Source organism: Physcomitrium patens, chromosome 1, assembly GCF_059467195.1.
Source record: "Physcomitrium patens ecotype Gransden chromosome 1, ASM5946719v1, whole genome shotgun sequence".
Lineage (NCBI taxonomy): Eukaryota > Viridiplantae > Streptophyta > Bryopsida > Funariales > Funariaceae > Physcomitrium > Physcomitrium patens.
In genome coordinates this window covers 7,365,309-7,378,038 of record NC_143410.1, presented here as the reverse complement: position 1 = coordinate 7,378,038, position 12,730 = coordinate 7,365,309, and the positions used below count along the sequence as shown (strand labels likewise).

At 41.8% G+C, this 12,730-nt stretch overlaps 2 protein-coding genes, 1 long non-coding RNA gene and 1 other non-coding gene across 6 annotated transcripts; 2 read left to right on the top strand and 2 right to left on the bottom strand.

Moving 5' to 3' along the window:
* The first annotated feature begins 699 nt into the window (after positions 1-699).
* LOC112285123 (BTB/POZ domain-containing protein At2g24240) lies at positions 700-4,691 on the top strand. 3 transcript variants are annotated; one of them, XM_024525685.3, is made up of 5 exons: positions 700-882; positions 2,224-2,737; positions 2,919-3,295; positions 3,552-3,839; positions 4,018-4,691. In XM_024525685.3, the coding sequence occupies exons 2-5, from the start codon at positions 2,512-2,514 to the stop codon at positions 4,468-4,470; spliced, it is 1,344 nt and encodes a 447-aa protein (XP_024381453.1). In that variant the 5' UTR covers positions 700-882; positions 2,224-2,511; the 3' UTR covers positions 4,471-4,691. The 3 variants fall into 3 exon arrangements, with proteins under 3 accessions (XP_024381453.1, XP_024381445.1, XP_024381461.1); XM_024525677.3 differs by having other exon boundaries at positions 766-1,659; XM_024525693.3 differs by having other exon boundaries at positions 798-974.
* Positions 4,692-5,040: 349 nt separating this feature from the next.
* On the bottom strand, positions 5,041-5,665 carry LOC141045210 (uncharacterized). Its single transcript, XR_016502211.1, has 2 exons — positions 5,524-5,665; positions 5,041-5,439 (listed from the first exon to the last, which is right to left on the bottom strand). It is a non-coding gene; the product is annotated as an uncharacterized LOC141045210 (long non-coding RNA).
* A 988-nt stretch (positions 5,666-6,653) lies between these two features.
* LOC112285140 (uncharacterized) lies at positions 6,654-8,223 on the top strand. Its single transcript, XM_024525713.3, has one exon. It carries the CDS (start codon positions 6,654-6,656, stop codon positions 7,707-7,709), a length of 1,056 nt encoding a protein of 351 aa, XP_024381481.1. The 3' UTR covers positions 7,710-8,223.
* Positions 8,224-8,840: 617 nt separating this feature from the next.
* Positions 8,841-8,922, bottom strand: TRNAS-AGA (transfer RNA serine (anticodon AGA)). The gene has a single exon. It is a non-coding gene; the product is annotated as a tRNA-Ser (tRNA).
* Between the last annotated feature and the right edge of the window lie 3,808 nt (positions 8,923-12,730).

The window sequence follows — 12,730 nt, the reverse complement described above, 5'->3', positions numbered from 1 at the left end:
TTCTTTAGGGTTTTGTGTTGATGAAAGCCAACTTTTTTTTCCTCTAGGGTGCCTATAGCTTGCCCAGAACGATTGTGAAAAAAACTAATAAAACGCTCCAGGAATGAGGATAAAATTCAACAGCCACTAATTCCAAAGCCAAGACATGGGGCATAAGTTTATCACACACTACAAAGTGGGCTCCACACTAGACTTTAACTTTTATTGCAAGGGCGTCTGTTCCGCCTTAAAAAAGCAAAAAGTAAAAGGAGCAGGCATGGGCTCTCCGCGCCGATGGACCACTCAAATGCGGAGACCGAAACCCGATGGAAATTTGAAAGCGAACTTTGGGTTGATTACGACCTGCTCCAATGAACAGCGGCTGTTGGGAGCTTTGACCCGCGCGATTGGGAAATTACGGACGGTCATGGATCACCGTGTAACGGTGAGGGATCCCCCGAAGGCGACGGGATACCGCCCCGCCTCGCCCCGGTCACCGCGCCCTCCCCCGTGCTCACAGGGTAGGCGTTCTCCTTCCCGCAGAATGACGAAGGAAGCGTAGGAATTCGTCGAAATTGGGGGCGTCGGAGGAATTCTTATTCTCGCGGTAATCCGACGTCGCCATCGTCCCGGTTTCAATCCGTGTGTCGATCGACGAGGGTATCGCCAATTTGGTGTTGATGCGGGCGGGCGATTAGTTTGGGATAGGAAGGAGGAGGAGGAGGAGAGATTTGCCGAGACGTTCGAAGAGGAGAGTGGGAGAGTGGGCAGAGGCGTGGGGGAGAGATGGGGGGATTGATTCGATTCGGTACTTGGGGATGAATGGGAGTAGTGCCAATGGTGAGGTGCTGCTGCTGCTCATTAATGACGATTGTTCGTGTGGAAATTGGAGCGATGAAGGAGGTGCGAGTGTTATTTATGGCTACTCTTTTCTGGTCGTGCCGTTGATGGATATTCCACTGGAGAGAATTTGTTTTACCTGTCGAGGTGAACAAGTGAGTGCTGGCGTAAGGTGTTTTCGCGTGCTGGCGTTTGGGCTATGATTAGGGAGAGGGATATCTATCTATCTATCTATCTATCTATCTATACATTTTTATTTTTATTTTTTTCGCTTTAATTTTTTTCATTCGGCGGAAGTTACCCCAGTTTGCTGGATCTAATAACGGCGTAGTTCTCCCGCGGTCGATCGCAGTTCCCGAGCTACGTTTGACTTTGGAATGCCGGTTTTCACGACACGAGCCTCTGCTCTTGTGCAAGATCTTGGGTCTCCTCTGTTGTGAGGACTGGAATTTCGAACACCATGTTGTCGCTTCTTCAGGTTTCCTCTTCGGGCGGCCCAATTTCTTTCTTGCCTCTTTCTGGGCCTTGTCCCCTTCCTCGGCCTCAATTCGAGAATTCCCTGCGAATTCTGAATGCTGGGTGCTTGTGATCCATTGTTTATCTATCGAGTCTCTTAATCTGGCCGCAACCATTCATTGGTCTCGGAGAATAAGCCACTTGATTCGCTTCTTGTCCCCGAACACGTCTCACCTTTGTGAATTCCCTTCCAACTGAGGTTGTGCTCCTCATTCCGAAATCTTTGAGTGACTTGGCTGCCCCATTGCAATCAGTAGGGATTTGCGAGAAGCGGCGACATTAACTTCAACTGCATCTTTGCGTCTCCGTGCATCGGTGCTTTAGGTGTGCTCTTTGTCTGTAAACCTCTAGCATTTTCAGACCATCGCTGTTCTAAGCATCACCGCTCAAACCTTGCTGTTTCTGAGGCTGCTTGTAGACTAGAATTTTCAGTAATTAACTTATCCTGGTCAGAATCACTTCTTTCTTTCTTCGTCTTTAGTATCACATGTTACCAGATATGTATACATACAACATCTCGTTCTTTAGAGAGATGCGTACGTCGAAAGTGATTGTATTTTCTCTGTGGACTTCTTACCGAATCTGTCTTTGTGTTGGACACAAATTATATAGATTGTAAAATTTCCACTGAAGTCCTTTTGCTGTGCCTGTCAGTGAGGTCCAAAACCCATTTTTAGGTAGCATCCAAATGCTATGCAGCTACTGCTCTGGATGTCATTGTCGCTCTTCATATGCAGCGCAGTGTTTTTTTATTTTTTTATTTTTAATTTTCCTTCTGTGCTGTCATGATTAGCTTTTTTTCGCCGGTTAGACCTACTTCCAAGTTCTTTTTGACGATCGCCTCCGATGGAACACTACCAAGAAAATTGATCTGTTTGTTTTGAGCAGGAGGTTTTGCTTCTGAGGCTGGTCTGTGGAAGAGTATTGGATTAGGTCTACTACGAAAGGCTCCTTGAGACTGTTTTGCATCACCAGGAAATGTGTGAAAGTTTGTCAAAAGCAATTTTGGCGGCAACAGTCGACAAGTGGAGTGAGCATAGTTTTGCGGCATTTGTCATTTCTTCACTCAAAACAGAGTAGAGGCAGCACTGCAAAGAGAACGGGAAGCTGTAATTGCTATTTAGTCATTTTTAAGAGTTTAGTAAACCTCTGTCGAGCTCGGAAGATACAAATCTCATGGCGCATGATAGGGTTCACTTGAATGTTGGGGGCAAGCATTTCGTCACTTCTCGGACAACTCTTGCAAACGCAGGCAGGGGATCAATGCTTGCAGCAGTGATAGATGAAAATTGGCAGCTAGTACCAGACATAGCGTCCAATGAGCTCTTTATCGATAGGAATCCGGCTTATTTCACTGTCCTTCTGGATCTCCTACGAACTGGTGAACTCCATATACCCCCAGGTAGGAGAACCTCTACACTCAAGTGTAGCTAAATTATGCCTCATCCTCTACATTGGGCTTTCAATATTGCAATGCAGAATGATCTCTTTTTAGGGTGTCTGAATTGTGAGATAGACTGAAGCAAGCATTATAAATCATTCGCAGGACGAGCTCCTCACTCTCGATTTGTGGTGATTTTTAGGTATGCTGGAGAAACCTCTGTACAGAGAAGCTGAGTACTATGGCATACTTGATCACGTTAAAGCTGCCCGCAAAGGTCCATTGAATGGGAATCGACTGGACTGCGTTGCTTCTATCAGTGGACGAGCTACTGGTGATGGAACTGCCATTCGTGCATCCCCAGATGGTGGATGTTGTGTTGCTCATGGAAGCATGGTACATGTCTATGATTGGTTGATGGAAGAAAAAACTCCACTCACCTTAGACTATGTAAATGTAAATGACGTAGGATTTCTTAGCCCAAATCGAGTTGTGATCTGCACCGGTGAACGAGAAAATGGAGCTGGAGGGATGGCCTCCTTCAACACAAAGACGGGGAAAATTGAGCACAAGTTTCAGGTTTGCACATAAATTGCACATGATGTTTCAGGGTTTGCTTAGCAGATGCATCGCGTGACCGCAGCATAGCTACCCAACTGCGCTGGAATCGTTTTCACTTTCTGTTCTATTTTGAACTTATCGATTAGTCCTGGTGACATTTGCAAAATGGTTGGTGAATTCTTGTTTGTGATCATACATTATTGATCCCTAGTAGGTGGCCTCGCGATCCTGGTCCCGTCTGCTCAATACCGACATCCTTGTTAAATTTTTTCAGGTTGTTCACGATGGAGAGTCGAAAAATTTCACTGCAGCTGCACTTGCCAGTAATGATATCCATGTATATGCCAGCTGCCGAGGTAGGAGCTACGAGTATGGGGTTGGAACTTGGGACCAAATTACTGGTCGACAAGTGACATTTCTGTACGAAGGTCCAGGACGGCCTTTAGGCGATGCCTGCAAAATGCAGTGGTTGCCCCGGACAAACCTCCTTCTTGTGGCTAACTTGTTTCCGAGTAGTGATCACTGTTTCATTACTCTTCTTGATTCTAGAACAAAGGGAAAGGTAAGACGTTCCTTGACTTTTTTCCTCCCTGAATGAGATCCTTCATTCTTACTGTAGGTCAGAGTGGTTAGCCTTGAGAAGATAATTGTTTGGTGCGTGGCATTGTTCAGTATTTGCCTTCTTCGACACATTCAATCTCACATCTTGCGTTCTCGATTGTCTTGCTCTCTTCCTCTAGGTGTGGTCGTGGACAGATGTTGCCCTGCGAGGTACAGCCGATGAAAAGATAGTTATGGATACGGTGGCCATGGAAGAGTGCTCCACAGTTTGCGTAGTCAACCAGTTTGACAATCTTGGTTTTATTGATATGCGAACCAATAATCAAGGTGTACGGTGGAGCCATAGATACCAACCCAGCAAAATCTCTGAGGCTGAAGAACGGTGCTATTCGAAACTTGCTTGTAGCGGGTCGCAACTCTTCTCAAGCAAGAACGACAGCGTCTATGTCTTCTGTAGTCCAGATTGGGACGCTTCTAAGGGGGTTCAAACAGCAAGATTACGACGAAAAGAGGGTGGAGCAATCAGTGATATTTCCGTAGGTGGGGACAGGCTTTTTGTGCTTCACAATGAGGAGGATGTATTCGATGTTTGGGAAACTCCAGGGCCGTCGCAGATAGTAGATATTTACTAAAATTCAGGTACTCTGATGTTTCCTTTTGCGAAAAAGTCGAAGCAACTCAAAAATTAGAAATCAAAACAAAGGAAAAAGAAGAAAAAAAAATAGACACATTGGTCACTCAGATCCCGATGGTCTGTTGAGGCCTGTGGAATGACACAGGCAACAGCACCATATGGGGATTTGCTTTGTCATTCAATTGGAAATGACAATCACCCAACTAAACATTGATAGCTGATGCTGGACGGACTTGCTGGACTGTGCTCTGATCCCTTTCAGCTTCGAGTAGCCAGATCGAACATACTCGTATTACTTGGATATCTCCCCTAAAAGATAGCTTCTACGTCCCTTACTAACTCGAGGTTACTTGTGGACCCAAAAGCGGCCCCAACGATACTCAGCAGGGGCAGGATGTTTCTGATCTTTCAAATTGATCAGCTTACTTTTGAACACTCTTAACTCTACTGGCAGACTTTCTAAGTCTGGAGGAAGTGAGCAGAGGAAGCTCCGTTAAGTGCCCTGCAATTGCTGCGATGGAAGATCATAGCTTTACATTGTTAAGCGTTTTTATTAATCATTCAAATATTTTTCTTCAAATAACAGCCTCACTATTTTTATGATCACTTTGATTCTGACATCCCCAGCAACCACTAAATGTCATCATCGGTCAAGTCGCACCAGGAGAGAAGCAATTTTCGCGGCTAGGGCCCCAATTCACCACACCATCGTGTTCAAGCTCTTCCGAGTGGCTCTAAGAGTTGGTGAAGGGGTATGGGATGCACATCGTTGATTTACAGTTCAACATGATCCAAGTACTTTGATGTGATGTTGAATATGCTCTTCAACAAAAGTGGCAATGAAGAAGTACGAGTGGTCATAGCCGGGCAGAATGCGAACCTCCACAGGCATCTCTGCACTCTTGCACGCCGCTTCAAAATTTTCCGGCAGAGGCTGCTTCTCTTTGTAGAACTAGTCCTGGTCACCCTGAAAACAATCAACTGAAATCACATTCCAATCCTCCAGCAAAATTCAAAAGGACAAGATAACTGTCTTGAGATTACAACTTGCCTGATCGACAAGAATGGTTGTCTTCGTCCCGTGATATTTCTTCACGAGCGAAGTAGCGTCATACTTCTCCAAAGCCGCCTTCTCTACTCCCAAGTATCCCTTGAAGGCTTTCTCTCCCCATGGACACGCCGTAGGGTTGCAAATCGGTGCAAACGTAGACAAAGACTGCAAAACCAGGGACAGCATTTAAACTACATTCATTTAAACTACATTCTATGATTTCTTCTCATCCTTCATCTCATCTCCCTCCTTTCCTTTTTTTGTTTCTTTTTCCAGCACGTGCGTTTTTATCCAGTTGACTTTCGTTTGATGATATGATATTTTCAACAATTTACCAAGACTTTTAATCTAAATTATAATGACAATTTAACTAAAGGCTCTGTTAATCTGGTGTTCATATTCTCTTGGGTTGAAATTCTGTTGAGAACTATTAATGTCCTTTTTTTTTTTTTATCTTTGTATGTTTGTGCTTTCACCAGGACTTTGCAACAACATTGTTGTGTATTTGCTTATCAAGAACAGATGGCTGCAATGTTGAAACATGGATCATGAGCTGCCATTTCTGGGAAACAATCGCCTTCAAAGTATGTGAATTTTAATATGTGGTACCTTTCATTCCGTGAGTTTCTTGCTTGATTAAATTATGTTTTTTCTTGCTCTTCTCTTTCATGCTTAGCGCCACTTTCAACTTGGATTTTTACTTCTGAACTAAAATAATTCAAACTTTTGAAATTTTTTAAAGCTCACTCAATAAAAGTCTTGATCTTTATTTGAAGGGAGATTCTCGAATATACCCTTGACAATTTCACAAATTGCAAATATACCCCTGACAAATTTTCAATTTCAAATATACCCCTGTCAAATTTTTAATTGCAAATATACACCTGTCATATATTACAGGTTTGCAAGCCTTGGTCATGAGGCACCCACGGTAAAACACTCCGAGCCTTTCAGCACGAGGCGTCGACCCTACAGCCGCGATTCCATGGAATTCGATAATCGTTCCTCCGACGGGGCCCTTCTACCGAGGAGCATAAGGGTTTTGCGCAATCTCCCTTCGTGCACTGAACGGGGGGAGCTGTGAAGCAATTAGGGTTTGCGCCAATCTTCGTGAACAGGGACTGTTCGCGATGGGGAAGCGCATGCGCGATGACGAGGAGGATGCAGGGGAGGTGGCCCTGCGCAAGGCGGGGATGAAGCTGCCTTCCAACATCAAGAACAAACACAAGCGGTCGGCGGAGTACGCCAAGGTGAGAGCGGAAAAGATTAAGGAGAAGAAGCAGAGGATCAAGGCGCGCGATACAGCGGAGCGTCAGGCGGTGGAGCTCGGAGAGACGCCGCCGCCGAGGCAGGTGCCGAAGACAATTGAAAACACCCGGGAAGCGGACGAGACGGTAGCGCAGCCCGACGATGAGGAGCTTCAAGTGGACGATGGGGTCGATGAGTTCAGTGGACACTTCGCGCGTGCGCAGATGCCGAAGTTGTTGATCACTACTTCCCAGGAGTGCTCCTCACCTACGCGTAAATTTATCAAGGAACTCTTGACGGTTATTCCGAACGCTACTTTTTACAAGCGCGGGTCGTATGATTTGAAGCAAATTGTGAAGTTTGCAAAAAACCGGGACTTTACGACGATGTTTGTCGTGAATGAGAATCGCAAGCAACCGAATGGATTGCTCATGATTGCTTTGCCAGAGGGGCCGACGGCGCATTTTAAGCTGTCGAGTATCAAGCTGAGCAAGAAGATTAAGGGGCATGGGAAACCTACATCGCACATGCCCGAGCTTTTGCTGAACAATTTCACGACGCGCTTAGGGCATCGAGTCGGTCGTTTGTTTGCTTCGGTTTTCCCGCAGGATCCTCAGTTTAGGGGGAGGCGTGCAGTCACTTTCCACAACCAACGTGACTTCATCTTCTTCAGGCATCACAGGTATATTTTTGAAGAGAAAGAGATAAAAGAGTTAGCGCCTGTAACTATCGGAGTCAACAGCGACAAGAAGTCTCGAAAAGCTGCGCCTAAGACTGTGAAGAAGAATGCTGTTGTAGCTAGGCTCCAAGAGTGTGGCCCACGATTCACCCTGAAATTGCAGAGCTTACAATCAGGAACTTTTGATAGCAAGTATGGAGAGTATGAGTGGGTGCATAAGCCAGATATGGATACCAGCAGAAGGCGATTCTTCCTCTAGGCACCTGTGCAGTCGACGTCATTTGCAACGGCTACTACTTGGTTGTTAAGATTGGACCCGGCGTTGGAAGGCGCGCATCGTTGAGTTTGATAAGCGTCATAATTTTGTAAGAGAGGGAAAATCTGCATTGTGGTGGGATAGTTGAAATATGAGACAGATTTTATGTCGACGTAGGCCCTGAGTCAGCTCAAGACGAACTGTCCTGTTTTTTTAGACAGTAGATTATGTCTAATCTTGCGTATAGTTTGTCTAAGCAGCTTAGCTACTTAATGTCCTTGCAGGAGGTTGAAGTCTAGAAGCTGAGCACGACATCATCTGCAAAGTCTTAGAGTACACTTTCTGATTATATTGCTGAAGATCAATTCCTGTATGGATACTTGTTGCGCACCGCTTTGGTGCTGCAGCAAAGCGAGCATTTCTAGACGTTGCGGAGTTAGGTCACTCATTGGAAAACTAATTTTACATCATGCTTCTATATTTTTTTGAATCAAAGATTGGACACAGATTTCTGTAACTTAGTTGTAAGCGATAGTTGGATTTGCTGTGAGATTGTGTCACTTGTCAATACCACCAGTTCATGTGTCAGGATTACTCTCTTTTTATTCTAGTGTTGGTTCAGAGCACAGTGAATGCACCTTGGGACTCATATCGTGTTCAGATTTTTGTGCTTATGGGGGACTTTTGGTCACCCTGGAATGCAATGCAAAGTGCCCGAAGCCTCGTGTGAATCACCTTGATTCACTTGGTTCTTTTCAAAGCGGACTTGAGGTGAAGACGTTATCCAGTGCCAGTTGTGTGCAACCATATCCTTGATTCATTACTGTGTATTTGTATGCCACTTCTATGTCAAGCTCATGGAGGACTCACATGATACCTGGGAATCCTCAAGTGAATCTAGTAGTAATCTTCTGTCAATTTTTCGTCGTCAAATGTGATCACGCAGATATTTGCACGCTATAATATCAGGAAGGTATGTCATATTCTATGAAAATGAATGTCAGCTCTTCTCCAGACTGCAGGCCCAAGAAACCACTTTGTGGAAACTGGAAAAACTCACACCTATTGCTCATTTGTGCTCTATCTTTGCATCAAATAAGAATTTATAAAATAAATTCATTAAAATATGGCAGCCGTGCTCAGCAGGATTCGAACCTGCGCGGGCAGAGCCCACATGATTTCTAGTCATGCCCGATAACCACTCCGGCATGAGCACTCGTAGATTATATGCCAGACACCGAGTTATCCCCATTGGGGTTATCATGTGCGAAAAACGCGCGTCTGTGTGCCGCTGCACTGGTTTACATTGTCCGTGTATTGTTAATTCCTAGATTCTAGTAATTCTAGCCTGTAGCACTGGTTGGCATGGCTGTTGGCCTTGTCTTAGTAGTTCGTAGATTCTAGTAGTGTGGGCCTATCTACCTAAGGTGTCTATGTCCTAGACTAAAGTACCGCCAATCCATCTTCCATCTATCTACAAAATTCATCATCTTATAAATGTCAAGATGTTGTATATACTTCAAAAGCAATCCTATTGCCATGGATGTTTTGTCCTCTTATGTGGAGTAACGTTTCTAACTTCTAATGTGTGTATGTTACAGAGTTAGTTATATCTTGGGCATTGTATTTATTACCTAATCAATTTAGTTGTTGGTTGTTTCTTATTAACTTACACTATGAGCTGCTGATGTCATTTCGATTATTGCTGCATTATGTCAAAGCTTCATAGTGGGCATTCAATGTTTGTTGTGAAAGATGGCATTTAACTTCTCTCTTTTGCACTCTAATGAGTCCTTTCATAGTACATTGTTTCTTGTTAATCCCTTGATACACTTTGTTGGCATTTTGGACTTCATATCATACTTTATATTGCTCTTATTATCTGTTCAAGCCTAGGTGGATCTATCACCTCTAGTGAGATATTATAATCTTTACTTCATTGTGCCATAGATTGATGGCCTTTAAGTTTGAGTCAAGCCTCTTCAAAAAGGACATCAATGGTCATGTTTAGTTGTTTTGATTCGGGAGCAGAGTTGGTTGTGTGTTGTCATTTGGTTGCTTGTAAGTGTTATGAGTTGCTTCATCATGTTGTGCTTTGGATAAGTTGGGCATCCAATATGGATAGTAAGTATGTCATAAGGTGGTGAGAGAAGAAGGCCTTTGAGAGGATTGGCTTCCACTTCAAGACTTGCCATCTAGAGACAAAGTTATTGGTGATTTAGTTGACTATAAATCTTTTGGTCATTTTTGTTCTCCTTTTTGAGCTTTACTTGTATTTAAAGATCTTCTTCTAAATTTCCATATTTACCATAATTATTCTTTTTCAAGCGTAATACAATACTTTGTTCAAGCTAAATTTATTGTTATTCAGTTCTTAGGTACATTTGACTACCAAGATGTTCCAAACCAAATTATATTGTAATAATTTCTATGTTATGTTGACAAACACCTTAGTTTTATTTGTCATGTTCCATTGATGCTATTGTTTGATGTTACAATCTCCAAAAACATTGGTGATTCCAAAAAAGACTGCTAGTTAAGAATCATATGCCTTAAATAGTCAGTCAATTCTTTTTAGGACTTTGAATCTTGTCTAGACTTCTTCAACTCAGAAGCGTTCATAGAGTGCATGTGTTGCAATTTCTACTCTAGTGAATGGATAGAACTTGTAAGTGCCGTCCCACTTGACCTTGCTTTTCTATTTCTTAACAAGTAAGCCACAACATGGGTGAAGTTTTCCTTAGAAGCCATAAAAATTATATTTTTTTGTATTAATTGCTTAATCTATTGGTTATTATATCCTCGCAATTGAAGTTGTGCTATTCTAAGTATTGTATTGTGTTGCTCTAAGAGCCTAATTTTGTATTTGTGCTTGGTTGTATAGCCAAAAAAGTTGGCCTTAATTGTATCTAATTATTTGTACCCTAAATCCTAAAACTTGGTCACTTCACTTTTAATCCCTTAAATCACCTAAATGTGAGATAAATAAACCTCTACTACTTGGACAATTATCTTACTTCACTACTAGTGAATTTATTATGTAAGTTAATAAGTTGTAATTCTTATTTAAATCCTAATTAGATCACTCTTTAATCTTATTAAACATCAAAGTAATCAAGCTCAACTTCTACTATTAACTCATACTTATAATAGTAATTCTTTCACAAAATGCATGCCTAAAAATTCCTTCTCTTAATTTAATTTAATTTTTTCTTTAATTTAATTTAATTGAGATTCATCCATTAAAAATTCATCCAAGTACAAGTTATCATCTGCAAATAAATTCTCATCCATAAATAAATTATCATCTAAACTTAAAATTCATCCTTGATTTAAATGTTCATCCCATTTATTAGTTTTGATCAAATACAAAAGACATCCATTTAGACCTAATTCCACTCTAACCTAATTCGCCCAATTCAACCTAGCTTATCCTAACTTAATGTCCCATTCAACCAAGTCACCCACCTCGGAAGTCTCACGGAGCGAGGCTTGATGGAGTCAACTCGTAGTCACTGTCTTCTGCGACCTACTCCAGCACCACCAAACTCCCTACGCGGATCGACAGTTCCTTCTCTGGAACCATGTACACGAAGTCTCGGCCAGGGTCAGAGTGCCCCTATGCTTCGCAACCCGACAGCATCACTCCAGGGAGAGTTGGCCCAACACACAGCAAACCAGCTGCACCCTTTGAAAATGGAAATTTGGAAATGGAGCAGACACCAGCGGATGTTGTTGGTATCACAATGTTAATATCAAAACTAGTGTATCACAAGGGCCACTTGAGCCTCCAGTGCTAATTGTTTTGTAAAATTTCCCACCAAGCTAATAATGAGTCAAAAATTGAGCTGTATACACTAATCTTTTTATTACAATCCAATCTGCGATACTGTAACTTCACGACAGTTTCACGAGTGCCTTGACTCTTGGATGTAATCGGGAGGTGTCTTTTGTGACCTCCTCAAGTACTAGTTGCTTGAAAAATGTAGCTGCAAGAGTTGCCGCAAATCTAAGTCCTTCCAATAGCGGTTAAATAAACAACCAAGGGTTTGCAAGACGCTGCTGCTAACCAGTCCAACTAGACACCTTGAGAATCACCAAGCTCTAAGAACTACCGCTGCCTTGCACACTGGTAACTCCGCAACTAACTAATCTAGGCAAGATCTGGAGCGGCCCAGACCCCTATCAGCAAAGAGGCAGTAGCAGATCCGGGCAGCCTCTCCCCCTTGTAATCATATTCTCTTTCTATTTTATTTTTATTTTTATTTTCTTCTCTTTTTCCTTCTCATCTCCTTTTTCTTCTCCTTCTTTTTGATTTCCTTTTCTTCTATTATATATATTTTTTGTATTCTTTGATTTCCTTCAAATTTATGTATTTTTTTCCTATTATTATTATTATTATTATATATATATTTTAAGAACTATTAATAAATAGTTCCTAAATCCTAAATCCTTAATTGTACCCAAAAAAGTTGGCCTTAATTGTACCTAATTTTGCATCTTAGTTGAACTAATTTTCTTGCAATTGTTACGGACATACATATTTAATTGAATAGTTACTTAGATATTATGAATAGATAAAAGTAGGTTAATTTTATAATATCTTATAGAATTTTTTTCTAAAAGCTCCATAGATACAATTTCTTCTTTTTACATGTTTATAAGTAATTGATAGATTAAACACTTAGCCAAAAAGTTAGCCATATGTCACATATGTTGATAGCTTGCGATAGAAGTTAATAATGTGATGCACATAAAGAAAACTTGCCTTACAAGTTAAGACATGTGTTTTAAAAATTAAACACGTGTCAAAGGTCCTATAAAACATTGCTATGCAATTCTTAGATAGTATATATAGAGGCAAGAATGAAGCCTTTACTCTTATCAATGTCTTTTTAGTCCTTAGTCTTCTTTCAAGACTTTTTAGTCTTCTTATCTTTGGCAATAGTTATTTCAGTTTTAATACTATATTAATTTTGAATGAATATCTATTTTTTTTTTAATTACACAAGAGTATATTAAGT